The sequence below is a fragment of the Archocentrus centrarchus genome, chromosome 13 (genome assembly GCF_007364275.1).
Source record: "Archocentrus centrarchus isolate MPI-CPG fArcCen1 chromosome 13, fArcCen1, whole genome shotgun sequence".
Classification (NCBI taxonomy): domain Eukaryota; kingdom Metazoa; phylum Chordata; class Actinopteri; order Cichliformes; family Cichlidae; genus Archocentrus; species Archocentrus centrarchus.
The window spans coordinates 8,924,697-8,952,209 of NC_044358.1; the positions used below are offsets into that span (position 1 = coordinate 8,924,697).

Genomic DNA, 27,513 nt, shown 5'->3' on the forward strand with positions numbered 1-27,513 from the left:
CACTGGACGAGGCCATTTTAAAGCCATCACATTACTTCAAAATAATCTTCAATAATTTCAAAGTAAACTTCCACGTTATCTCCTGCAGCAGTTATCTCTTCAGAACACAGTGATACAGTAGATGTGTTTATGGACCTCCCATTGGTTAGAGAGTGGCTGCTTGGTGAGCAGCGATTGGTTGATCTGTGGTTGGACTGAGCGTATGCTTTGGTCAGAGCAGAGTGCAGACGGAGATAAAGTCATAAAGAACTGGAGCAGCAGGATGGGCTCCAGCAGCTCTAGCTTGAACAAAATCCCCAACGCCCAGGAGCTCATGCAGGAAACTGGATGTGAGTAAAAAGATCTGCTGGTTTTTCCTCCTTCTGAAAAATCTGAAGACATGTTTGAGGAAAACTCGAGATGAGAGAACAGTTGAGCCTGACATAAAGTTCACAGAAGGAAAATGTCTGCTTAACCTTTAATTACAACCAATTCTAAAAAAGTTGGGACACTGTGTAAAATGTAAATAAAAACAGAAAGTAATGATTTCCAAATCTCATACACTCATATCTTATTCACAGTAGAACATAGAAAACATCAAATGAGAAAAGAGAATGGGCTGGTGGGCCCGTGTTCTGAGTGATGCTCTGTTTTGTTGTATCTTCTGGTTGTGTTTCTGCATTTTTCTTACAGTCTAGTTTCTCAGTTTGTTGTAGTTTTGTATTGTTTTTGGTTTTTTGTTAATTTTAGGTTATTCTGTTTTCCCCGTGTTCTCGTGTGCTGGTGTTTGTCTTCATTGTTTGTGTTTCAGGTGTCTTCCCGTTCAGTTGTTCCCTGTCTTGTGTCAGGTTAGATGTTGTAGTTGGCTTCTGTTTGGTCATGTTTAGATTCCCTCTGTGTGCCAGTCTCCCTATGTGTCAAGTCTGCGTGTACCATGTTTGGGTTACTTCCTGTTTTATTTTGACAGTTCTTTGTCCTGTGTGCTTGTGTTTTGTGTTACCTCCCTGAGTCTCGTTAGTGTTATTCTGTTCACCTGTTTGCTGTTTCCACTCACCCCTCGTTTCCTCTGTGTTTATTGTCTGAGTTTTCCTCTGGTCAGAGTCTTGTTGTCTGTGTTCTCTGTGCTCTCCGTATCTTCAGACCTCCTGTAGTCCATAGTTGTTTCTAGTATAGGTTTATTTTGCCATTCCCTGTGTTCTGTGTGGCTCATTTTGGTTCATCTTTTACCACCATCTCCTGCGTCCTGCTTTTGGGTCCTCTCCACCTTCACATGCCACACACAGGCCTGCGCCCTCGCACTGTAAGGTCGTTTTTGAAATTGATGGCAGCAACACATTTCTAAAAGCTGTTACAGGGCCGTGTTTGCCGCTGTGCAGCATCCCTTCTGCTTTAACGGTCCGTAAACATCTGGGAACTGAGGAGAGCAGCTCCTGGGGGAGGAATGTTGTCCCGCTCTGTCTGATAGAGTCTCCCGATTCTCTGAATCTTTTGATGATATTATGTACTGCAGATGATGCGATACTCAAAGTCTTCACAATTTTACGTTGAGGAACATTATTCTGAAATTGCAGATGTAAATGCGGCGGTGTGTAGCTACTGTGTAAATGCAGTTTGCAGATTGGTGATGCTTTTATACCCAATCCCGTTACTGACCTGTTGCCAGTTAACCTGATTAGTTACAAAATGTTCCTCCAGCTGTTTCTTTTTATTTTTCCAGCCTTTTGTTGCTCCATCATAACTTTTTTGGAAGTGGGTTCATATATAAGTGGACTGAAAAAAAAAACACTGTTACACATGTTAGTACTGTTTGTTATTTTGTGATAGCTGCAATTTACAGATATTCCCTAATACACCACAGAACTTATAAATACTCAAGAATTCCATCTCGCTGGACTTCCTGTTTGATAGGGGGCGCTCTCGGGGTAGTAGAGAATGAATGGGGCTCTGTTGAAATGAAGCCCAAAAATGTGGCCACTTTATTGGGTATGCCTTTTCAATAGTTAATTAATCTAATCAGCCAGTCACGTGGCAGCTACTCAGTGAATTTAGGCATTTAGACACGATCAAGACAACCTGCTGAAATTCAAATCGAGCATCACAATGGAGAAGAAAGGTGATTTAAATATGAATTTGGAGTAAACAACATGAAAGCATGGATCCATCCCATTTTGTATCAATGGTTCAGGCTGCTGGTGGTGTAATAATGTGGGGTACATTTTCTTGGCACACTTCAGGTCCCTTAATACCAACTGAGAATGATTTCAACTCCACAGCCCCCCTGAGTATCGCTGCTGACCATGTTCATCCCTTTATGACCACAGTGTACCCATCTTCTGACGGCTGCTTCCAGCAGGATAACACAGCATGTCACAAAACTCAAATCATCTCAAGCTGGTTTCTTGAACATGACACTGAGACACTGTACTCAAATGGCCTCCACAGTCACCAGATCTCAGGCCAGCAGAGCACCTTTGGGATCTGGTGGAACAGCAGATTCATGTCACGGATGCAGCCGCCAAATCTGCAGCATCTGTGTGATGCTGTCATGTCAACGTGGAACAAAATCTCTGAGGAATCTTTTCAGTTGTCCATGAAGAATTAAAGCAGCTCTGAAAGCAAGGGGGGATCCCACCCTGTACTAGCAAGATGTACCTAATGAAGTGGCCCCATAGTTATAGATGGCATGTTGGTCCATCAGTAGTGAGAGCAGCGGATTCTTTTGGGCATTACCAGCACTGTGGTCCTCCAAGATCCAAATCAGGAGAAGGCCAGCAGACACTAAAACACGCTTAAAAATGGACCCAACTCTTTGGTACACATACATGAGCACCTTCTCACCCTAAAAATGACTTTAATCTGTTCCAATGAACTCAGAGTACACCTAACATTAATTTAAAGTATGTCGCACTTGTTAACTCACTAAATATCCCAATGAAACAACACAGGTCTCCTCAAAGTTGCTCAGAAAAATATTTTCAAACTAATGTCACAGATGTGCCCATAAATAATAAATTTAAAGCTAAATTTCAAGGACAGTTTCAGTAAATATCTAATCAGCCAATCACATGGCAGCAGCTCAGTGCATTTAGGCATGTAGACATGGCTGAGAGGACCTGCTGAACTTCAAACTGAGCATCAGAAGGAGGAAGAAGGGTGATTTAAGTGACTCTGAATGTGGCATGGTTGTTGGTGCAGACGGGCTGGTCTGAGTATTTCAGAAAGTGCTGATCTGCTGGGGTTTTCCCTCACAATGATCTCTAATGATTACAGAGAACGGTCCAAATAGTAGCAATTCAACTGCATTAGGGGGTCAAAAATGTCCCCATAATGTCACTCAATAAATTTAGCACTTAAAGTGGCTCAAGAGTGCAGTAAGTCTACAGGAAATGAATGAGTTAGTGCCGTGTCCTGTGCATGAACTGTTTATCTGTGTGCCTGTGTCTACACCCCGAACTGTCGTCGCTGATAAGGATGCCGTGGACATGCTTAGGCAGATAAACTTGAACAGTTCATTGTGCTGTTTTGCACAGCAGCTGCTTTTGTTTGGCCTCAGTGATAATCTGTCATTTTTATCTAATGAAACGAGATCCCAAACAAACTGTTACCATAGGAATAAATGTTAACAGCAGTGTTGCTGCAGCGTCCTCTCCTGCTAACTTAGCCCAATGAAGCCTTACTTTTTCATAACAAGAAACATAATTAGGAATTTGCATAGCTGGTTTCAATCGCTTATTTAAACTTAAAACAAACAGTTTATATAGTCATGCTATTAGCTAGCAATTTCCACTGTTAGCAATAATTTTACTTAAAGGTACAGTCAGTCATTTTTGGGGTTATTTAATACAAAAATGTATATTGTTCTCAGGAGACAGATTAGTGTTTAATTAGGTCTTCCAACAAACTGATGCATTCTCATAAACTTATAATTAATTCATTAAAGATACACAGGAGCAGACCATGTTCCCCACCATATTTGAATACAGCGGCTGGGAAGGACGTCTTCCTTCCACCTAATCGTGTTTTACATACGTGACTAAAGATCGGCCACATACGTAGTTCACCAAAGCCGGAAAAGAAGTTGCAGGCATTGGTGTGCCGTGGAGGGACATTTAAATTTATGTCTGTATTTTCAGAATGAAGTTATGAAGAATCATTTTAATAATCTATGTCATCTAAGTGTAATGTTTCTGATCTCTTGGCTGAGTAAAACGTGTTTGTCCTACAGCAGCCACCATAGACAGGATTATGCACCTGAACTGGGAAGGATAAGATAACAGAACTCAGCTGACTGCAGTCTGTGATCTACTGACATCAAGCAGTGAAAATTTTACACACTGTAACTTTAACTATTTCATCCAGCTTTCTTTTACTTTTGGACCATTACTCAGCAGTTTTTAGTCTTTTCTCCTTCGCTGCCTATGTTAGCATTTCTTATCCATTACTTCCATTTAATTATTTGAACAAACATATAAGATGCATATTGTCAGTACTGCAGAAATAACTTGTACCTTTTGCTGTAAATCACTACAGCATGTTTTTAAAAAATATCTGTTGTATTACATGAGATATCTACATACAAAAGTATGTTACTGATAAAGACTAATGCTTCTTCCCTCAGACTGACCTCAATAAGAATCTTACAGAAAATGAATGGGATCCATTTCTTGGGGATGATGACTAATAGGATCCAGACTGATGCAGAATTAATATTTAATCTTTCTAATGAATCCATTATTGTCTGTCTCGCAGTCTCTGCTGCTCACCTCCTCCGTCTGTATGAGAGGTTTGAGTGGCTGGACAGAGACAACAGAGGAAACCTCAGGTTGGTGGATGCACTAATCAAAGCAATATTCTGTGTTAATAACAGTTTCTGTATAAATTATGTTAGAATCAAAAAGAAATGTTCACCATTGTTAGTGGATGGAGTGGGAGTAACAAGAAATGATGGTTTGTTTGGGGTTTTTATTTCCCCAAACAGCATCCCAGAGTGTGATAAATCTGAAGTTCTTTCTTTTCTCCTTCTTCTTTTTTGTAGGCAATTTAATGCATCTTCCCCACAAGGCTAAAAATAAACTCTCAAAGTAAAAGTTTGCATGGGGCCACATAAAGAAAAATAAAATTGCTGGCTACTTAATTACTCTCCTTGTGAGAGATTCATTACTTCTTTGTTGTTTAGAGTGTTATCCTTCAGCTTCAACATAGAAATATCTAATGCTCCCCTTGCACTTCTTTCAATCTCTAAATCACAGGAAAACATGAAGAGATAGAGTTCTTCAAGATACTTGAAACACAGGTCCATAAAACAACTTTGCTTGTCTAAAATAAACTGTGCAAATTTCTCAGAGATGCTTCTAGACAACATACCTCCAAAGGTATCTTTAAAAACTCTGTGGCCTGGCCAAAGTCCAGACTTAAACCTCATCAGAACATCTAGAGAAACCTGAAGGCTGGACTCTGATCAAAACAAATTCAGCATCTTCAGGATAGTTTTCCCTTATCCGTCTTCACCTGTCGTGATGTCAGCAAACAGGCTGAGCAGTCACGCAAATTAACTCTTTGAGGACTAAGTCATCACTGGTCATGAACCCAACTGTAGCGCCAAACCCTGTGAAATGCGTTATAATGGGTGCTGGTTAGAATGAGTACTGTTTGCCTGCTGATTGCAAAAACTTTTGAAAGGTGAGTGGATTATCACCAGTGATGACCGAGACCACACAGGGTCGACATGCTCCTCCATCTGGACCACCTTATATGCTGTTATTAGTGCATCATGCAAGCAGCAATTAAAATTTCCTTCAGAATATATCTGGAAAAATAAACAAGTCACACAATGTTTGGTGGATTTATTTAAAAATACAGTTTGAAACCTCTCAGACTCTCGGTTATTTTTGCTGCAGATTAGTAACCTAAAGCCTCTGACTGTCTGTCTCTTTCTGTATCACAGCCCTGAGGATTTTGAAGCACTTGGAGGGTTGGCCATGAACCCCATCGGAGGCAGAATCATCTGTGCTTTTTTCTCTCCCGGGTACAGCAGCCCGCAGATCACTTATCAAAGAAATCATTAGTTTCAGTTAAGGTTGATTGAACTCAACAGTTTGAGACAGGATATACTTTTACTTTTACATGAACTAGTTTAATTTGCAGGGGTTGAGATTTGACTGTACCGCTATTTTACAGCCATTTATCATGATGGCTTGACAGTGTGAACGTCTTTCTCTCCAGACAGGATACGATGGACTTTCCCTCCTTTGTCCGAATTCTGGCTCATTTCCGTCCAACTGACAGACACCGAAACAAAGGAGGAACACAGCAAGAGCTGCCAAACAGCAGGAACAGGAAACTCAAATGTAAGTCCAGGTCACCTTGTTTATTTATTTCTTCGTTTTTGTTTGTTTTTTTGTTTCATTTTCTTACATTTAATCAGAACCTTCAACAAAATAATTTAGAAACTGTTCAGTTGCCTTCCAGCTCTATGATATGGACCGAGACGGAAAGATTTCCAGAGAGGAGCTTCTTCAGGTCTGTATCCACGTATGTGTTGCACTCCCAGAGTTTTGATTTCTTCTCCACATCACTGACAAGTCCCTAGTTTAATTATTTTAAGTCGTCTATCATTCATTTTGTTAACTATTGATAAAACTTGGAATTGTGAAGGAAGGTGGAACTTGATGGAACTTGATTTTGTACAATCAGGGTTGCCAGTCCAGCAAGGGGTTTTGTGAGGAGGGGACCAGTCCTCTGCCATGGTTCAGTTTAAGCTCTGTTCCTTCCCATGCACAGAGACTCTCCTGTGAGTCGATCTTTGGTGGGGTGGCTCAGTTAGGGCTGGAGTCTTCCTTCAAGTGCAACCAGGACACAGGAGTTTGCCCCTTACTCCCCTTTGGCGTCCATAGCTTACATATACTATACCATAACTTACATATACAGGCCTTATGGAGAGGCTGAGACATTATGATTCTTATTCCTATGATGATGACCTCACTCTACCCCTCCTCCTTCCCCCGTTATGAATCCAGAACAGCTGTACATTGGCACCTGCTCAGCAGTGCTCTTGTTAAGGCTTTGCCCTGTTCATCCTTGGGGGGACATTTAATGTCTCCTCCCCTTTGCAGTATGGAGTATTTGCCCCTTTTAAAAACATCCTCTCTCTAAATAAGACAACCTCAAAACCCCAAAAACGGTACTTAGTTGACTTTATGTGCACTGATGCAGAGTGGAGGGACCTGTGAAATACATCATTATTAAACACTTCCTCAGTCTGGAGTTATGAAAGATGGCTCTGAAGGCCAAAACGTATAACACACTCAAATTGTCTGACCCCTTCCACACTACAATGTTTGAACACCAGGGCCATTATTATTCTAGAAGACTAGTTTAAAAGATACTTTTTAAAAAGATTTCTTTGGCGGCGGGGGAAGGGGGGGGGGGGGCAGCAATGAAGAGTAGACAGAGAGTGGGGTAAAGCATGCTGCAGGGGGCTGTGGGTTATTATGCCAGATACACTTCTTGATACAACCTTCCCATTAATCAGGATTTGGGACCAGCACTGGGAGAACACTAGCTTGGGTCTCCTTGCAGTCTTTAACTGGGGATCTTTTACATGTGAGGTGAATGTGTAAACCATGGTTTAAAATACAAATGGAAAATCTTTGAGAACAATAATAATGTTAACAATAATGTTCTCAAAGAAATCCTCAAAGACACTTAACTTCTAGTATCAGAAGAAGATAACTGTGCATCATCTGCAAAGAAAAAAAAAAAAAAAAAAAAAAACACCTATATGGAGCCTTTGAGCTCCACCACTAGCACTTTTTTTTTGTAGTTATGAAGAAAAAAGGGTATCAGAGAGGATTTAAACCAGCATTATTGCCACATAATTAGTACACTGCTCAAAAAAATAAAGGGAACACTCAAACAACATCCTAGATCTGAATGAATGAAATATTCTCATTGAATACGTTGTTCTGTACAAAGTTGAATGTGCTGACAACAAAATCACACAAAAATCATCAATGGAAATCAAATTTATTAACCAATGGAGGCCTGGATTTGGAGTCACACACAAAATTAAAGTGGAAAAACTCACTACAGGCTGATCCAACTTTGATGTAATGTCCTTAAAACAAGTCAAAATGAGGCTCAGTATTGTGTGTGGCGTCCACGTACCTGTATGACCTCCCTACAATGCCTGGGCATGCTCCTGATGAGGTGGCAGATGGTCTCCTGAGGGATCTCCTCCCAGACCTGGACTAAAGCATCCACCAACTCCTGGACAGTCTGTGGTGCAACGTGACGTTGGTGGATGGAGCGAGACATAATGTCCCAGATGTGTTCAATCGGATTCAGGTCTGGGGAACGGGCGGGCCAGTCCATAGCTTCAATGCCTTCATCTTGCAAGAACTGCTGACACACTCCAGCCACATGAGGTCTAGCATTGTCCTGCATTAGGAGGAACCCAGGGCCAACCGCACCAGCATATGGTCTCACAAGAGGTCTGAGGATCTCATCTTGGTACCTAATAGCAGTCATGCTACCTCTGGTGAGAACATGGAGGGCTGTGCGGCCCTCCAAAGAAATGCCACCCCACACCATTACTGACCCACTGCCAAACCGGTCATGCTGAAGGATGTTGCAGGCAGCAGATCGCTCTCCACGGCCCCTCCAGACTGTCACATCTGTCACATGTGCTCAGTGTGAACCTGCTTTCATCTGTGAAGAGCACAGGGTGCCAGTGGCGAATTTGCCAATCCTGGTGTTCTCTGGCAAATGCCAAGCGTCCTGCACGGTGTTGGGCTGTGAGCACAACCCCCATCTGTGGACGTTGGGCCCTCATACCATCCTCATGGAGTCGGTTTCTAACCGTTTGTGCAGACACATGCACATTTGTGGCCTGCTGGTGGTCATTTTGCAGGGCTCTGGCAGTGCTCTGGCAGTGCTCCTCCTGTTCCTCCTTGCACAAAGACGGAGGTAGCGGTCCTGCTGCTGGGTTGTTGCCCTCCTACGGTCTCCTCCACGTCTCCTGGTGTACTGGCCTGTCTCCTTGTAGCGCCTCCAGCCTCTGGACACTACGCTGACAGACACAGAAAACCTTTCTTGCCACAGCTCGCATCGATGTGCCATCCTGGATGAGCTGCACTACCTGAGCCACTTGTGTGGGTTGTAGAGTCCGTCTCATGCTACCACAAGTGTGAAAGCACCACCAACATTCAAAAGTGACCAAAACATCAGCCAGAAAGCATAGGTACTGAGAAGTGGTCTGTGGTCCCCACCTGCAGAACCACTCCTTTATTGAGTGTGTCTTGCTAATTGCCAATAATTTCCACCTGTTGTCTATTCCATTTGCACAACAGCATGTGAAATTGATTGTCAATCAGTGTTGCTTCCTAAGTGGACAGTTTGATTTCACAGAAGTTTGATTTACTTGGAGTTATATTGTGTTGTTTAAGTGTTCCCTTTATTTTTTTTGAGCAGTGTATTTAAGTTCTGCTTTCTTCAGGTGCTGCGGGCGATGCTGGGGCTGCAGGTGACGGAGGAGCAGTTGCAGAGCATCGCTGAGCGAGCCATTAAGGAGGCCGACCTCGACAAAGATGACGCCATCTCCTTTGAAGAGTTTAAAAAGGTGAGACAGTCGATGGCCTCGAAGTGTCAGCATGCACCCAAACCTTTACCTGCTTAATGCTGCATTTTACCACAAATCTTTGCTTAAACTCACACAGATGAAATCGAGTACAATGATAAAAGTCTTAGACGTATTGCGTGTGTCCTGGTTCAAACACTGCTTAATTCACTCCAGTATTCATTTGTGAAAAAACAGAAGAAACTCATTAATTTAGCACTAAGGAGGCACTTTCTTTTGTAACTTCACAACCAAATTTCTGACAAAAAAATTGTGTTAATTTTTTTCAATTATTTTTCAGTCACTGGAGAAAGTGAACATTGAGGAAAAGATGAGTATTGGCTTCTTGCAATGAAGACACAACCTGTTAAAGTACTGGAAAACTTTTTTCACTGTGGGAAGAAGATTCAGCTGGTAAATCTTCAAGTCTTCAAGTTTACACTCCCAGTATGGAACGTCTCCTGTTTATAATCTACTACTAAAACTGGAAAACTGGTGTTTAGTCTCATGACTGGCTGTTACTCCTCTACACTCAGGGCTGAATTTGCAGTGTAAACCTTCAGGTGAAGTTGACTGCTGTTCCAGTGAGCCAGCATGCACAAATAAGCATGCGCATGAATTCAGTGCAGTCACACACCTGAACACACCTGTGATATTCCTCTGCAAATGTCTGCTGTTACTCTGCTGTTGCTTCATGCTGTGACTGCAGCCTGAAGCATGTTGACAGTGATAACACTGAATATTGATAACATGAATCTAAGGGCTGAATCTGTCAGTAAGTTATTGTTTGAGATGTAGTTTTGTTCAAAATGTGATTAAGATTTGTATTCCTGAGACGTGTGCATTAATAAATATCTTTATTCTCTTATCGTGTGAGGTTCAGTTAATAACACGTGTTTCCTTCTCTGCAACCTCACATGTTTTGGAAACTTCACACAGATATGTCAGCATGATTATTCATGCTGACATAGATTTTCACATCCTTGCTTTTCTCTCTGTAATGTCCAAACAAACATATTGGTAAAATTAGTAAAATGTAAATTATGAAACTAAAAGTGTTTTAATTAAAAACAGTAAACTTAATAAATAAATCAGTTGCATAAATTGATCTGTTGCAAGTTTAAGTTGTGAGAGTGATTCCTTGTGGTGTCTCTGCTGGACACACTTGGTACTGCAGGCCCACACAGCTTCAGGAGAAATGTTATTTACAGCATGATTCTGAGGTGATTCCATATTTCAGAGGGTTAAATAAGGATAGCAGCGGTCAGTCGGGTTTAGACGTAAGCTTTGGAGCTGACGGTGTCTGAGGCCGGAGCTGCTCTGTAGATGCTCTGACCCTGGCCGGTCGTGGAGTAGTAAGAAAACTGCCTGCAGGGGAACAGAGGAGCGTAACGACTCAACGATGTGCACAAAACAGATTCACCAACGTTTCAAACCACACACAGCAAAATGAACAACAAACTAAAAAACAACCTTTCAGCCTTCCCTTGTTTCAGATTGTAACATATTTTAACAGTCAGTTTAAATATATTTCATTATATTAAATTAAATATAGAATGATGGTGCGTGTTTACCGAGCAGGTGGGGTGGAGGGAGGCCTCCTGCTGGAGCAGCAGAGCATAGATCCTCCCAGTATGGCCAGACCAGAGGCTGCCCAGCCCAGATACAGACCAGTACCCAGCTCGAACCTGCAGCACAAACTGTAGTTAGCAGCAGGAACATGCACACAAATGCTGTGTGTTTGTGTGTGACTCACCGGACTCCTCCATAGAGAGGGTCATAGAAGTCATTGATGACTCTGGCAGCGTACCAGGACACGGCGGTCAGCGTGAAGAGACCTGAGGAAGAACGCAGCAGCTCATCAGTTCATTTCCAGCTGCGTGTGCATAGGAGCAGAAATATTAAAGGATCATTCCCCCTTATTCCAGCCTGCTGTATTCCCCAGCCTGTTTTTATGGATCCCTGAAGCTTTGCAGCAGTCTCAGTTTTTACATTAATTATATGAAATGTTTGTTTTCAGTCTGAATAAAAGTAAAACCAGGAATTATACATGTGGAACAAGGATTATTCCATCAACTCTCCGGCTGATCTAAGCATCCTAAATATTCTTCTACACATGACTGAAATGAGTAAGCAGTGACGTGTGTAACCTAAACATCACCATTTCTTCATCAATCAGAAGTTTAACACAAACTACCGCATCATCTACCATCATCACCCGCTTGCTAAACTTTCAATTTTCTGGCTACATCCACAGTTCCTGTTCGACAACCATAATAGATTTTTAAAAAAGGGAAATTAAAGCTTTTGTGCAGGTTTATCTGCAGGAATGTGAAATCAAATGAAATCATCCACCTGCAGGTTTTATTTTTCTTTTCATGCATCTGAATACAGAAGCAGGATTCTCCTGCAGCCCTGAAGTCACGCACCGGACAGGATGAAGAGGATCCCCCCGCTCAGGACGATCTTGTCTTTGACCTGCTCCGGCGTTCTGCCGAGCTTGGTGCATTTGAGTCCCAGCACGGAGACGGTGATGGAGGCCAGACCGAACAGCAGGGACAGGATCATCAGAGCCCTGCAGGCCTGCAGGTGAGCTGTAAAACACATCATTACAGGTGTGTTTACAGGTGAATTAACATTCTTCATAATGGAGAATTGGGATCACACAAATGGAACTTTAATTGATACTTTATTGATCCCACAATGGGGAAATTACAGTTAACAGAACACCCATCCAAGAAGACAAGCAAACAAACACGGGGAGATAGGTGAACTGTGGCCATGGCTGTTTTAACAAACGTCTTTCACCGTTTGTAAATCTGATTTTTCTTGTGGGAAAAAGTTATCAGCTTGTTCCCATAACATTAAAACATTTTGTACATGAGATGAAACATTTTGCCTTATGGGACTTCAGGGGCTCCAAAACATATTTTGTTTGCATAAGTTAATGAACTGATTCCCAGAAGATAATTTGTTTCCACAAGATAAATCTCCTGTGTAAACAAGTTGTTATCTTGTTTGGGCTGGATCAATAAAGTATAAGATTAAAAAGAATTACTTCATAGGATTTAAGGGGCTATAAATATGATATCTGGCCTTTCTTGTTTCTGTCTCTGTTATCTGGCAGAAAAGGAAGAGTTTTTTCAAACTGATTGTTTTATGTGTGGTAGCATAAAATAAATCATTTAAAAACAATTTTTCTGTCCTTGCAACAGATCTTTTCCTGTGCTCTAAGCATGCAACAAATATAACTCCATAAAAAGTGATGATTATGAAGCAGCTGTCCTCACCCGACAGTCCCAGCACCGTCTTGAACCTGCTGCACTGGACTGACCCCACTGAGTTGGCAGCACAGCTCATCCACAGGCCCTCAAACTGCCACTGACTAGTGGTGACTGACTCCATTTGACTCCTCATCTTCCACACCTGATTGGAGGTACAGCTGGACTGCAGACACCAGGACACCACGCCCAGAAGCAGACCCACAATCTGCAGGCCCACCGCCATTCTGGAACACCTGTAGGTGTGGCAACACAGGTGACCTTGAACAGTTATGAGGCACCAGCTGCCACATTCAGCACACACTGAACACCATCACCTTTTTTTGTGGTGCTCCTCAGGGTTCTATTTTTGGTCCTTTTTTGTTTACATTGTAATATCTTTATTGTTTTATTAGTGGCTGAAATTTCCCATAAACTAAGTAGTACTTAATGGTATGTTTAATATCATTTTATACCTCTCTAAGAACTCAAACAATATTATGGGCCAATACTAAAGATATATATCTGCATTTTTTTCTCTTTTAGTTAACAGAACATAAAGCAGGAAAACAGCACATGGATCAGTTATTTAGGCCAAAGTCCAAAGAGCAGCTTGCCTTCTGTGTTTACAGAGTTTACTCTGCTCTGTCTGCAGTGTGTTTAGTAGAGAGCATATCACAGCTGACGGGCAAAGTCACTGAGCTCTTTGTGAAGTTGCTAACAAGTCACTGCAAAGTTAACACCTAACCATCACTTTCCCTTTTCAAAGTAACACCAGTATATAACAATATGTAAGAGGACTTTTTTTTTTTTTTTTAAATGACGGTATCACTGCTTCCAAAAAAGTTTCGACACTGTAAAATATGCATTCACTGGTCATTTTATTAGGTACACGTTGCTAGTACAGGGTTACACTCCCTTTTTACCTTCAGAGCTGCTTTAATTCTTCATGGCTCAGATTCAACAAGGTGCTGGAAACATTTCTCAGAGATTCTACTTCATGTTGATGTGACAGCATCACACAGTTGCTGCAGATTTGCTGGCTTCACATGATGAAAATCTCCTGTTCCACCAGATCCCAAAAGCGCTCTACTGGATTGAGATCTGGTGACTGTGGAGCTCATTTGAGTGCAGTGAACTCACTGTCATGTTCAAGAAACCCGTTTGAGATGATCTGAGCTTTGTGACATGGTGTGACCCTCGAGAGGCTGGTCCTCAACCATCTACGCCTCATGGTGTCGTCTTCGTTGGACCCGCTGCAGTTCGCCTACCGGCCTGGCATCGGGGTGGATGACGCCATCATCTACCTCCTGCACCGAGCTCTGACCCACCTGGAGAAGCCTGGAAGCACTGTGAGGATCATGTTCTTTGATTTCTCCAGTGCTTTTAACACCATCCAGCCAGGACTTCTGAGAGACAAGCTGGAACTGTCAGGAGTGGACCACCACATCTCCGAGTGGATACTGGACTACCTCACTGACCGCCCACAGTATGTGAGGACACAGGGCTGTGTCTCTGACAGGCTGGTCTGCAGTACGGGGGCCCCACAGGGAACTGTGCTGGCACCGTTCCTCTTCACCCTCTACACTGCAGACTTCTCCATCAACTCCCCACGCTGCCATCTGCAGAAGTTCTCTGACGACTCTGCCATAGTTGGCCTCATCACAGGTGAGGATGACTCAGAGTACAGACAGTGGACTCAGGACTTTGTGGACTGGTGCCAGCGGAACCACCTCCTGATCAACGCCGCTAAAACCAAGGAGCTGGTGGTGGATTTCCGCAGGCGCAGACCCACCACACGGACACCGGTGAACATCCAGGGAGTGGACATTGAGATAGTGGACTCTTATAAGTACCTGGGTGTTCACCTAAACAATAAACTGGACTGGACTCATAACACTGATGCGCTCTACAGGAAGGGTCAGAGCAGACTCCACCTGCTGAGAAGGCTGAGGTCTTTTGGAGTGCAGGGGACACTCCTGAAGACCTTCTATGACTCTGTGGTGGCATCAGCCATCTTCTATGCAGCAGTATGTTGGAGCAGCAGCTTATCTACAGCTGAGAGGAAGAAGATAGACAAGCTCATCAGGAAAGCCAGCTCTGTCCTAGGATGTCCTCTCGACTCAGTGCAGGTGGTGGGAGACAGAAGGACTCTGACCAAAATAACATCACTGATGGACAAGGTCTCCCATCCCATGCATGAAACTGTTGCTGAGCTGGAGAGCTCCTTCAGTGACAGACTGCTGCATCCTAAATGCACAAAGGAGCGTTACCGCAGATCCTTCCTCCCAGCAGCTGTAAGACTTTATAATCATCACTGCTCCCAACAAAAACCACAATAACCTACACAATGTAGGATAATATATAATATACTGTAAATAGTCCGGCCTGTTAAGGTTCAACACACAGGCACATCATGTACATTGTATATAGTGTTATTATTAGTAGTATTAAGGTTAATATTGTTTGTTGATTTTATATATATTTATATTCTTTTCTTAGTGTGAATTATTATATTTTTACTTATATTTATAATAACTGCGGCTGCTGTTACACCCAAATTTCCCCTCTGTGGGACAATAAAGGCTGTTTCTTCTTCTTCTTCTTCTTCTTCTTCTGTTATCCTGTTCTAAAGCGATGGACATGGTCAGCAACAACACTCAAGGCAGGCTGTGCGGTTTAAACGATGCTCAGTTGGTACTACGAAGCCCAAAGCGTGCCAATAAAATATCCCCCACACCATCACACCACCAGCAGTCTGAACTGCTGATACAAGGCAGGATGGATCCATGCTTTCACGTTGTTTATGCAAAATTCTGACCCTGCCATCCGAATGTCACAGCAGAAACTGCGACTCATCAAACCAGGCAATGTTTTCGCATTTTTCTATTGTCCGGTTTTGGTGAGTCGGTGTGAATTGTAGCTTTACTGGTTATGCTCTCTCTTTCAGACCATTCTGTGGTTGTGCGAGAAAATCCCAGGAGATCAACAACCATGCCACATTCAAAGTCACTTAAATCACACTTCTTCTCCATTCTGCTGCCATGTTTCAACTTCAGCAGGTCATCTTGACCATGTCTACATGCCTAAAGCACTCCACTGAGGTGTTTACTGTTTTTCCAACAAAGTTTCCTTATGAACGTGTCAGAATCTGAAGGACACTTTGCAAACAATTAAACCTCCAGCTTGATAAAGAATCTGACAGTTTCTTTTTTCCATGAAGTGGTTCAGGCAGCACACAGAAAAGAACATCTGGACTCTCCATATGAGGACGATTCCACAAACATGTTTACTGAAGGGATCCAATGTAGGAATGGGGAGGGGGGGGGGGGGGGGGGGGTGCTGATTGGGATGCCCATAAATGAGGTATCCATCTCCGCAGAGCCTACATCCACGCTATCACACCTTCATTTAAAAACTGTTAAAATATCAGAACCTGAATTTGAACAGAGATAAAGCCTGAGCACACATATCAATTGACTGTTCTTTGTAAAAGGTTTAGGTTAAAGGTTAAACTGTGGTTCAGGGTCTGCCGGCTGGAGTCTGATGAATCAGTTCTTACCGTTGGCTGGGATTTGAAGCTGAGGTGAGGTTTCTCCTGGGTTTGTGTCTCTGCAGACGTCCTCGGGTCAGTTTCTGAGATGTGAAGTGTGGCGGTTTGAAGCCGATCTGATCCCCTGAGGTCTGCTGCCGTTCAGGGGCGATGAACTCTGGGAAAGGCCGACCCACCTCTAAACACACATCAGTATTGACGTTCAGGAATCCCAGAGTTTCGCCTCTCACTGTTTGTTATGAGCTGGTTTCAGCCAACTAAGCCATGTTTCGTGGCAGAGATGGGTAATGTGTAAAACATACAAAAATGGAAATCCCTGGTTTACAAATAATTTCAAGCCTCTTAAACTGAAAAGAGTAACGTTTTCAATAAGATGTTTCCCACTCTTCTGCAGCAGCTCTTAATGTCTCTGATGATGATGCTGAAACAAGCTGCTGTGGCTTCGAAGCCAAATGTTCCCCATTCATGTTCACACAGAACACTTCAGGGCCTCCTTTGCTGTGGTTCTGGGTTCAAAAAGCTTTGATGCTGCTCTAAACCCTTCATGTATCGTTCAGTATTGATGGGGCCTTCACAGCTGTGCACGAATGCCCTTCTCGTACCATCATCGCTGCAGGCGTTGAACTGCGCGCTGATAACAAGCTTGTCTGGCTCTGGTCCTCCTCAGGCCAGAGGAGCCAGCGTCCACACATTTCTGAACAGAATCTCAGGCTGTGATGGTCAGACCACGTGACAGTTGACACATTCATTAATCATTTAATAGCATCTTTATTGATCCTTTAAGTGTGCTGATTTTTATGCTCATAAATGATCACAATAACAGGGAGACAATCTGCTTTTGAGTTAAAATATATTATGAATCAGTTTAAAGGTTTTAATCGCTGCATTTTACAGGTCAGTTTCATTCAACTCTTTATAAGAAAAAATGTGAGTCTCTGAATGAGCTCATTGAAAGGTCAGTTTGTGGTGTGCAACATTCATATCTGAGACATCTTCTTTATCTTTGTCAATAACCACAAATAATTCTGGTACATGCTGCATACACACTGAGCGGCTCTGTGGAACTATATCTATATATATATAAATAAAGGTCAGAGAGGCTGAAAAATGAACACCACAATTTATTATCCCAGCTGTCAGCCAATCACTGCAGACTCGCCCCTGTGCAGGGGAAGCTCTCTGTGACGAGCCTTCAGCTCTGACAGGATCAGTCTGAGTCTAAACTCTGCCGGTTAGTGAACTTCAGCCTGCAGAGTTCAGCAAACACAGCGTCTGTACAGTCACTCATCATGTGGTTCATTCTGCAGGAGCAGCAACAGCAGCCAGGGTCAGAGTTTACCCCCCCACTAAGAACTAGAACTTCAGACAGCACTAAGTAATCCTGACATCATGATGGAGAATTTCAGTGTGCACGCTTGTAGACGAGGCCTGGCCCACGTGTTCATTTTCATATAATTTACAGGATTTTATCTGAAGCCAGAGTCGCTGTATTAAACTGTATTAAACAGACTTCAGCTGATCAGTGTCATAGAAGCAGCACTCTTTCTACCTGATGAGATCACCATGGTAACTGATGCTGAACACGTCACCTGGTCTGGAGCAAGTTCTGTTCAGTTCTGGTGTAAAATCGGCTGGAAGCACCATGTTTTCACCTTATTTACAGCGTACCTTACGAAGCAGAACGTGTGCTTCTACATTGGCCTTTAATGCTGCTTCGTCTCGTTTACACTGAATGAACTGCAGCTACTGGAACATGGACCAGAAAATTCATCAGTGACATTTGTCAGTTATTTATTACCAAAAATGCCAATCAATAAACAAAAGTAACTTCATTTTGCTCTGGCCACAGACAGAAGTGATTTCCACGACGACTCCGATTTTCTGGCTGTACAGAAGTCAGAAAATGAACTGGCTGAGCTCCGTAAACACTTTCCTGATGTTAGGCTGGAACGTCACAAGTATCATTGATATGACAGAATTCTCTTGGTACATAATATGACCGCACACCTGCTGCCAATAATTCAATATCAGGACAACATATCCTGTCCTTGACATTGATATGTGCAGGATTACACAATCTGTTTCACAAATAAAGCCAGACACCCCCCCCCCCCCCCCTTTTTTTTCTTGCCACTAGCTTTAGCATCTCAGTAAAACCAGGCGGATCCACATTAGCCTCTGAGATGTTTTGATTTAACCGTATTTCAGTAAAATACATGAGACTGCACTGAGTACGAGTCTACACCAAGATCTCAGCTCATCACATTTCTTGGGCAGAGTTGACGTTTCCCATGATGACTGTTGGCAGGAAGGACTTATAACTTCCAAGGATCTGTGACAAGCTGCATCCATGTGAGCGTCCATGTTTCAGATCCGTTTAATGCAGGTTTGTCTCTGTCCTGATGATGTTGGTGAACTGTGGGGGGGCCACGATGGAACCATGTTGGTCTACAGTGTTAGAGGTCAGAGAGCTGCCCTGAAGTACCCGCAGCTTTTCAAGGTTCCTTCAGACTGCTGACAGTCCATGGGCTGTCTCTATAAATGATTTTTACAGGTGACTCAGACATAAAAATCCTTCTAGCTGAATTTCTTTGAGCTTCTGTGATAAACATTTTGGACTCCAATAAGCTGGTGGTGATACTGCACCTTTTATCAACTGATTATTAAATAATTGTTGATCTGATGGAACCTTTGTGCTTGGCTGCATTTATTTTGTATCTGAACAAAATGTGAAAAAAAGAGATAAAAATCTGAATCATTCAAGTTTTATAAATACAAACTCGAGTCTTTACTCTTACCCTGTGCCCCACGGCTCCTGAAATTCTGCCTGTACATTTTATACATCGTTACACGTTACTTTTAGTATTTTATTCCTATCAGTCCCAGTGTTTCGGCATCCTAAATGGCACCGCCGCGGTCCCCTCCTCCACCTCCTCCCGGCCCCCTTCGAGTTCTGAAGTCGTGCCAAATTTTCACGAAGGGTTCCCGCTTCTTCCAGATCAACTCGTGGCCGAACAAAACGTACCAGCTGAGGAGAGAGGGAACAAATCTGGTTAAAAACACGTCCCTGTAACAGTTTCAGAAAAAAAATCTGCTCAGTTTTCCCAAATATATCGAAGTTTTTCTCCTTCCATTCAAACTTGCCCAAAACGCCTCACCTAAGAAGTGTCCAGGAGGCATCCTGATCAGATACTGACCCACCTCAGCTGGCTCCTGTCAGTGTGGAGGACCAGCAGCTCTACTCTGAACCCCCACCCCCTCTCTGAGGCTGAGCCCAGACCCCCTACAGAGGAAGCTCATATCTACAGCTTGTATCTACTGTCTTGTTCTTGTGTTCACTACTCGCAGCTCGTGGTCATAGCTGAGGGCAGGAACATAAATCAAACAGTAGATCGACAGCATCGCTTTCACCCTCAGCTCTCTCTGGTATCTAATCCCTTCAAATCAAACATCCCTCACCTTGGCAACTCCTTTTATCAACACTGGCTATAAAACCGTTGCTTTGAGTCTGAAAACTTTTTCTGCACATAGAAAATTCACTGGGAGGTCATCAGTAAATGTGGACTGAACTGACTGAACATCTGTTTGGTAACTCACATTCCAAACATGGCTCCTCCTAAATGAGCAGCATGGTCAAAAAACTTCCATCCCAACACCAGGCCTGCTGTATCCATGGCAACAATGGCCTTCAGAGCCTGCAGACACACAAGGAGCCAGAAGATGAGACAGTTACAACCGGCAGTAATCGGGAGCTCCAGGAGGAGCTGGGGCGCGGGTGGGTTGCAAAGCAACTTGCAGATGTGCAGCAGCTGCAGGCAGGCTAAAGCAGACTTTACAAAGATGAAAAGAGATCACTGTGTCCAGGTAAACCAGGTAAGGTGAGGGCTGAGTGCGGACTTACGTTGCCAGCGCTGAAAGTGAACATGGGGAGGAAGATGATGGCCAGTTTGGCTTCGGGAATTTTGGTACAAACAGCAGCCAGGACGGTCATGATGGCTCCAGACTGCAAACACACAGAAACAGGAACTTCAGTCTGTTTATTTATGGAGAACATTTACAGGCATTTACCAAAGAGCTGAAATCAATTAGAAGACAAAGAAAAACAAAGTTACAAACACTTAAAAATATTAAGAATAAGAAATCTGCCCAAAACACTCAGTGGACCTAAAGCCATAGAAGACTGGTGAACTCGATCCACAGATAATGTGCTGTGATGCTGGAGGTTGGTCACTATAATGGACCTTCAACTCTCTTATTTATTTAGCACAACTTCACAACAGTCGCTTCAAGATGCTTTGGACCATAAGGTAAAGACCCAGAGAGAGAAAACCCAGTGGTGACAGTGGGGAGGAAGAACTTCATTTTAACAGGAAGAAACCTCCAAAAACTCCAGGCTCGGGGGGGGGGGGGGGGGGGGGGGGGGGGGCAGTCACCTGACGCAACAAGCTGGGGGTGAGGGGGGAACAAAGCAGAGCCCAAAAGAGACAAAACACAAACTGAGACAACATTTACTGACATGCAGCAGCAGAGGCACAAAAACACAAGAGTGAAAAGAGGCGAGTGAAGAAGAAACACGCAGTGCATCATGGGAACCCCCCGCAGCCTAGACCTATAGCAGCATAACTAAGGGAGGGTTCAGGGTCACCTGATCCTGCCCTAACTATAAGCTTGATCATAAAGGAAAGTTTTCAGCCTAATCCTAAAAATAGAGAGGGTGTCTGTCTCCTGAATCCAAGCTGGGAGCTGGTTCCACAGAAGAGGGGCCTGAAAGCTGAAGGAAGTAAGCCAGCAGTCTGTTGGGATAATATCACACTATGAGGTCTTGAGGTTCCATTCTCTGGTTGCAGAGTTAACCCTCTAATGTCAATTATCCTTCACTCCCATTGGTAGTCCACCATCTCTCCCTTCCTGTGCAGATATTCCTTTAGTTTAGAGTTTCTGAGCTCCAGATGAGAAAACCTGGTTGGCAAAACTTCCAGAGTGTCTAAAATAAAAGTGTGAAAGCTCTGATACAGCCTGGAACAGACAGATCCTGAACGGCACAGGAAACCAGGGTAGAACAGGCAAAATAAGATCGTGCTCATGGGTACCAGCCAGAAGTCAACTTTGAACCAGCTGTAATTGTGATAGTAAGTACCCTTCAGTCAGTCTGACATGAAGAATCAGACCAAGTCTGGATGCACGATCAACCATCTTAAAGTCATGAACCTCTTAACCTCCACCCAGTTCTAAAAATGCTCGGGGTCCAAACCTCTGATATAAAACCACATATAACAATTATTTGCAGCACAATCATGTGATCACAGTGAACTGAATCTGACTAAACTTTGACTTCTGCTACTTGAAGCAAACACAGTACTTACCGCGCCGAGTGATGGCCCAAACCTCCCCGTCACCATCTTACACACATAACTGACAAACGTAGAAACAACACCTGAAAACACGGGAAATTAAATCAATGACAAACTCATAAACTTACAAGAAACAAACTTGGATAATCCCATAGATTATAAATTTGTATGAAGAGAGTCAAATGATGAGACATTACAGGTATTTTTTATAATTACACTCTGCGAAACTGTAACTCAAGCCTTCCTCACTAGGGGGCAGCATTTTAGCAGCAGGTGTGATGAACTGTGCTGCGGTTTAACTTCTGAGATTTCTGTTTAGTCCTAAAATCATTTCTTAAACAGGCTTCACCTGTTGTCAAATAAGGGAAATAAAGGTTACACTGCCTCGATGTGATCTTGTGGCAAAAAGCAGTATTGCATAAAAATACGGCCTCGCTCCACTTAAACCTCCACTCCTCTTCATCACATCTAATCTCAGAAGGATTTAAACCATTTTTAAAATTACTTAAAAATGTACTTTACAAGAAAAAGTTTGGCTGTTTAACTCCTTCCCCTTTAAGCCAACTTTCTTCTGATTGGCTGCCCCTCATGTGCCTGCGATGACCACATTAGGGAAATCCCTTTGTTGTTATGATGTCATGCAGCTCTAAGAGTAGAAAAAAACTGTGAATCTGAGTGTTTAGAGCAGACTGAAGCCTGACCTTTTAGCCCACACTGACTCCATTAAAATTAATGAAAGTTTATTTCTCATAGAGCAAATTTTCAAAAACTTTTTCTGAGCCTCTCTCATCTCCATATATATATATGTTTTAGCTCTGACACACCATCAACAACAGGGCTGCAAGTCATTGACTCAGCAGACCCACTAATGCAGTTGTGTGTTTGGGCTGAAAAGCATCTCTCAGAGCAGCACCTGCAGACAGGTAGACAGCCATGAACTGCTCTCGGCCCAGCATGGAGACGGCGCTGGTGGAGAAGCTCCAGAGGACGTACATGTTGGCCGCCATGTGGAAGAACGAGAAGTGACTGAATGTGGAGAGAATCATGGGAGAGCACAGAGTCCCTGCAGGAAGACGAAAAACAGCCACAGTTACAGAGGCTCAGTCGCTGACCCTGAACGCACCGCGGTCAGAGCAGCGACTCACTCGAGGCCGGGTTGGCCATGAAGTATCTGATCATGAAGCGCTGCAGAGACGGGACTCTCCATAAGCAGAACACGATGGCGTTAGCAGCAATGATCCCTGGGAAAAAATGAAAAAGAAAAAAAAATGGTGGGGGTGAAAACTATGCTCCAGCTTTTAGATGCAAAAATGAACAAATATGAATCTTTTTATGTGTTTTGCTCAAAAGCACTGTGGCACCGTGTGCATGTTGCATTCATTTTACAGGGTGCTCTGACTCACCCGTTACCGTCCTCTGGCCCTCAGTCAGGCTGTTCCACCATTGGTTGATCTGAAACACAGACAGCCAATTAGGACTCAGGTCAAAGTGTGGGTGGAGCCTGATTACAGCTGATGATGTTGAACCCTCACCTCTTTGCGGACATCCCCTCGTTTCTGAGGTTTCACCTTCTCCAGCCAATCGGCTCGCAGCTCATCAAAGTAGCTCTGCACTCGAGACTTGAGGGACTCGTACTGCCAGATGGCCGCCGAGCCGAAGGAGAACCCTGTAACCTGACATGGAGTCAACACCTGTCTGTGACATCACCAACTGTGTCACCTCCTCCCGCACCAAAAAAACCTCCACACCTACCCCGACAGTAAAGACGAACGGTCTGAAGAGCTGGGCGAAGGCACGAGGGGTGCTGGGCGGATGATCCCCGTGAGGAGTGGGGGTGCGGCGCTGGACCGCAGTTTCAGAGGACTCGTTGTGGGCGGGGCCTAGCTCCTCCTCCACCTTCTTGGATTCTGGTTTCCTCGTAGCTTTTCTGAAGCCGCATCTCTGCTGCAAGCTGTGAGGCCACCTTGTGGACAGACAAGGAATCACAACTGTGTGATGAAAAACGACAGACAGTAAAAACCACAGACGTGTTTTAAACCTGCATGCTTTTCAAACGCCACTAGGGGGCAGCAGCTTTGCTGCAAAAAGACCTATAGTCCTACAAAAGTGCAGACAGGTCTGACCTGATGAGTTTATGGACTCAACAAAAAAAAAAAAAACTTTGAAAACCATCTCGACTCTGTAACGCATACTTTTACAAAGCCTGGACGTGTTTTACCATTTTCAAATATTTCACAATTTGTCACAAAGGAGAAAAAAATCCATTCATTTCACAGGTGGAGCACACAGCTCAGTGGGAGAAATAGTAAAATTATTTTTGAAACATTTTGCTTCACAATTTTCATTCTACAGGCATCATTTTACCACCAAATCACAGGAAACTTTGGCACCTTTCAAATGACATCTTCCTAAAAGCCGACGGAAACATGCTTTTTGATCTTTTAGGATTTGTGTGAGAGGAATGCCACTGAATGCCCCACAGACCACCACGGTGATTCGATCCCTGAACCACATTTTTACATTAGGAAGACAAGAAACCCACGAATCTGCAGAGCAATCCTCGGACACTCAGAGTACGCTGATGCAAATTAAAGTTTGGATTTCATAAACCATTTTCCCAGAAGAGTGCCAAGCCAATTTCAGCTGTTCACAGTGAGTCACCAAAGTGATTTTGACTGGTGCAGGTGGAAGTAATAATCTATGTAACACCGATCAGATCTGAACCTGATTGACCCTACAGTGTTTAAGTCACAGAGTCGCCCATGAGGTCACCTGTGTGCCCAAGTCTTGTAGCCAAATGTGAGGCCGTCTGCTAAAGCTTGAAGGACAATGAACTATGGTGACTGTATCTACAGCAGTTTATCCATCTGTGTCAGTGTGCAATAATCCTGCTCAGTTCTTTCAACTTTCTATGCTCTCAGTATGAACTGCTGTCTCCCTCCAGCTGTTTTTAGCCAGCTTATTTACCTCCAACCTTTCATCAGCAACGGCCCCCACGCTTTCTCCACAAACTGCAGAGTCCAGTTTCATGAGTCCCTTCGTTAAAGCTGAAAGTGTAAATATTTATATTACACTAATATAATATATTACATATTCTTTATCAATGCAATTTGCACTACTCTCTTGTACAATGTCAGGCTTAATATTACTCTTCTTTACTAGGTACTTGGATAGACCCGGTCACGCATGCCAACAGTGTGTTGGAAGAAGCACTGGCGACTCGTGTTGACTCGCTCTGCGCTATATAATAAAACGGGACACTGATTCTCACGGTGTCCCAATATGACGTCATTTTCATTCTCCGCCCCAAAGTTTGTCCAGTTCACACCCAATTTCTCTAAAAAAGAAAGTTATATTTTTGCCAAGAAAGGTGAATTTTAACCCAATACCTTGCACCCCCCCCCCCCCCCCCCCTACCACCAAGAAAACTCTCTATATGGATTATTTGGTCCCTTAATCACAAAACTATGAAGTTTGAAAAGATAATTCGTCCGCGCCGGTACTTTGCCATGCACCACCAGTGCTGAGTGACATTTGTGAGGTACCAGGAAAAAAAAAGTTTTATTGTTTTTGATTAATGCATTTGTAATGGATCAGATTAATTAAAAAAATGAAATGTAATTTCTAATAAATATATTAACTATACATAATACATATATTAAAAATGTATTAACTATAAAAAAATATAAATAATATAAATATGATAAAGATTTCAATTTTCATTTTCTTTTCAAGAACATGGTGAAGACAAAGGTGGATTTTGATGCTCTTATTGATAATTATGGGGATCAAGTTTTGACTTGTACTAGGAGGAGGTTTTACAAGTAATTACTGGCTATAATGACCCCATCAGCCTTTTCCCTTTGCAGATTCATAATCTTTGTCAAATTCCTTTCATTTTGATATACTACTTGCTATATTTTGGACATGACCAAATTTTCACAGTCATGACTGCGTGACCTTGAAGGTTAAAGGTCAAGATTAAGTGCTAATGCCAGGGTCATAATGTAAATGCAATCCCAAATCTTATAGGTACCTGTGAAATTGCTAAGAAAGTGATTGAAAGCCTATTTGAAGACGTACTACGTTTTATTTCAAAAATTATAAAATAAAATCAGTTTTTTAAAACCATTAAAATTTATTAACGAGTTGGCCCCAAATTTGCTGGATTCAAATCCCTCTAGAATGTGAATCCCTGGTTCGATTTTCAAAAACTAAACTGTTCTGTAATCTGTGAGAATAGTTTTATCAATTGAACTTACAATTTAAATCAAACTGACAACTTTCAAATTTGATCCAAGTTCCTATCTTTACCTACGTCTATATATTTGATCTATTTTTGTTTCTAAATGTATCGTTGGCACTCTCACTTTGATGTTTAATTACTGTTTGTATTGTATTATTTTCTTGCTGCTGTTACACAGTTTCCCTTGGGGCTCAATGAAGTATCTAGCTAAACAAATGCCCGCAGGTCAGCGCAGCCTGGGTCCGTCTGTCAGCCTGCAGGCTTTTATTTAAGGGGTCCACGCTGGGGCGACCCGGACGATGTTACGGAGTATTTCATCGTAAAAACTGTATTAAATTAACGGATAATTAAATAAAAACACACTCGAGCAGCTCTTCGCTCTGTTAGCAGCAGCTAATGTTAGCCTGCTACCCGCCCGCTGAGTCTAAACTGTCCTAACGGAGCTAACTCCGGCAGCGGGGCTCTGGCTGTTTGTGACCCGGGACGGGCTGCTTCACTCCGCCTGTAGGGACCGACCTGCCACCCCTCGCGGAGCTCCGTAATCCTTCATCTCCGGTCAGCCTGAGCAGGACGGAGCAGCTCCTCCACGCCATATTGGAGCTCGGTGACCCCGACAGGTCGCCCGGACCGCCGTCTAAGAGCAGTTCATTACCGGGTCACCACAGAGCTCCGCCGCCAGCGACCTCTGCAGGACAGAGGCGGAAACTGCTAAACGCAGCTGAAATTGATGAAACAAAAATGTGAAATTTATTTTCAAAGAATAAAACACAAAAATATAAACTAGAGACAATAACATAGTAAAAATGTGAATTTAATATTATCACTGATTTGTAATGGAATAAAAACTTTCAGCTTAGTATACTGTATTTTTTATGGTATTTATAGAGATATAAATATATATCTATATAAATATATATAGAGAGAAAGCAGATGATATGATGCTGAGAGAGGAACTGTCAGGAGTCAGGAGTGGCAGAGAAGTATGTGAGGGTGGTGCAGGACAGTGGTGAGGTGTACAGTAGGAGTGAGAGATGGGTTCAAGGTGTGGATGGGATTACATCAGGGATCTGCTCCGAGCCCCTTCTTGTTTGTGGTGGTGATGGACAGGCGGACAGATGAGGTCAGGCAGGAGTTTCTGTGGACTATGATGTTTGCAGACAATACTGTGATCTGTAGTGAGAGTAGGTGAAGGAGAGAGGTGGAGGTATGCTCTGGAGAGAAGAATGAAAGACAGAATAATAATATGTGTAAATGAGAGGGAGGCAGGTGGAAAGGTGAGTGTGCGAAGAGCAGAGGCTGTGAAGGTAGATGAGTTTAAATACCTGAGGTCAACCACTTAAAGCAACGGACACAAGAGAGGTGAAGAAGAGAGTGCAGGCAGGATGGAGCGAGTGGAGATGACGGGGGTGATCTGTGACAGAAGGATAGCAGCAAGAGTGAAAGGGAAAGTTTACAAGACCGTGGCACTGACACAAAGACAGGAGGCTGAGCTGGAGGTGAAGGAGCTG

General features: G+C 43.1%; 3 protein-coding genes across 5 annotated transcripts; 1 reads left to right on the forward strand and 2 right to left on the reverse strand.

The window, feature by feature from the left end:
• Positions 1-232: 232 nt before the first annotated feature.
• Positions 233-10,460, forward strand: chp2 (calcineurin-like EF-hand protein 2). Of its 2 annotated transcripts, none has more exons than XM_030745498.1 (7): positions 233-329; positions 4,729-4,801; positions 5,924-6,004; positions 6,202-6,326; positions 6,437-6,510; positions 9,476-9,598; positions 9,897-10,460. In XM_030745498.1, the coding sequence occupies exons 1-7, from the start codon at positions 263-265 to the stop codon at positions 9,948-9,950; spliced, it is 597 nt and encodes a 198-aa protein (XP_030601358.1). In that variant the 5' UTR covers positions 233-262; the 3' UTR covers positions 9,951-10,460. The 2 variants fall into 2 exon arrangements, with proteins under 2 accessions (XP_030601358.1, XP_030601359.1); XM_030745499.1 differs by having other exon boundaries at positions 6,437-6,498.
• Positions 10,461-10,551: 91 nt separating this feature from the next.
• Positions 10,552-16,561, reverse strand: LOC115791301 (claudin-1). Of its 2 annotated transcripts, none has more exons than XM_030745497.1 (6): positions 16,418-16,561; positions 12,886-13,137; positions 12,025-12,189; positions 11,352-11,433; positions 11,170-11,283; positions 10,552-10,963 (listed from the first exon to the last, which is right to left on the reverse strand). In XM_030745497.1, the coding sequence occupies exons 2-6, from the start codon at positions 13,100-13,102 to the stop codon at positions 10,870-10,872; spliced, it is 672 nt and encodes a 223-aa protein (XP_030601357.1). In that variant the 5' UTR covers positions 13,103-13,137; positions 16,418-16,561; the 3' UTR covers positions 10,552-10,869. The 2 variants fall into 2 exon arrangements, with proteins under 2 accessions (XP_030601357.1, XP_030601356.1); XM_030745496.1 differs by having other exon boundaries at positions 10,572-10,963; positions 12,886-13,112.
• Positions 16,562-17,241: 680 nt separating this feature from the next.
• parlb (presenilin associated, rhomboid-like b) lies at positions 17,242-26,681 on the reverse strand. Its single transcript, XM_030745126.1, has 10 exons — positions 26,522-26,681; positions 23,512-23,722; positions 23,292-23,432; positions 23,163-23,211; positions 22,905-23,000; positions 22,673-22,822; positions 21,772-21,842; positions 20,310-20,411; positions 20,006-20,103; positions 17,242-19,436 (listed from the first exon to the last, which is right to left on the reverse strand). The coding sequence occupies exons 1-10, from the start codon at positions 26,596-26,598 to the stop codon at positions 19,307-19,309; spliced, it is 1,125 nt and encodes a 374-aa protein (XP_030600986.1). The 5' UTR covers positions 26,599-26,681; the 3' UTR covers positions 17,242-19,306.
• Between the last annotated feature and the right edge of the window lie 832 nt (positions 26,682-27,513).

What these genes read in the sequence shown, in the direction of transcription:
- LOC115791301 (XM_030745497.1), bottom strand. Translation starts at nt 13,102, where the DNA reads ATGGCGGTGGGCCTGCAGATTGTGGGTCTGCTTCTGGGCGTGGTGTCC. An exon ending in GACGGTGCTGGGACTGTCGG is followed by an intron (nt 12,190 to 12,885) that starts GTGAGGACAGCT and finishes TGTGTTTTACAG; the next exon opens with CTCACCTGCAGGCCTGCAGG. An exon ending in CCCTCCACCCCACCTGCTCG is followed by an intron (nt 10,964 to 11,169) that starts GTAAACACGCAC and finishes GTTCCCCTGCAG; the next exon opens with GCAGTTTTCTTACTACTCCA.
- parlb (XM_030745126.1), bottom strand. Translation starts at nt 26,598, where the DNA reads ATGGCGTGGAGGAGCTGCTCCGTCCTGCTCAGGCTGACCGGAGATGAA. An exon ending in CGTTCGTCTTTACTGTCGGG is followed by an intron (nt 23,433 to 23,511) that starts GTAGGTGTGGAG and finishes ACTCCATGTCAG; the next exon opens with GTTACAGGGTTCTCCTTCGG. An exon ending in TCACTTTCAGCGCTGGCAAC is followed by an intron (nt 20,104 to 20,309) that starts GTAAGTCCGCAC and finishes GTGTGTCTGCAG; the next exon opens with GCTCTGAAGGCCATTGTTGC.
- chp2 (XM_030745498.1), top strand. Translation starts at nt 263, where the DNA reads ATGGGCTCCAGCAGCTCTAGCTTGAACAAAATCCCCAACGCCCAGGAG. An exon ending in TGTGCTTTTTTCTCTCCCGG is followed by an intron (nt 6,005 to 6,201) that starts GTACAGCAGCCC and finishes CTTTCTCTCCAG; the next exon opens with ACAGGATACGATGGACTTTC. An exon ending in CCTTTGAAGAGTTTAAAAAG is followed by an intron (nt 9,599 to 9,896) that starts GTGAGACAGTCG and finishes ATTATTTTTCAG; the next exon opens with TCACTGGAGAAAGTGAACAT.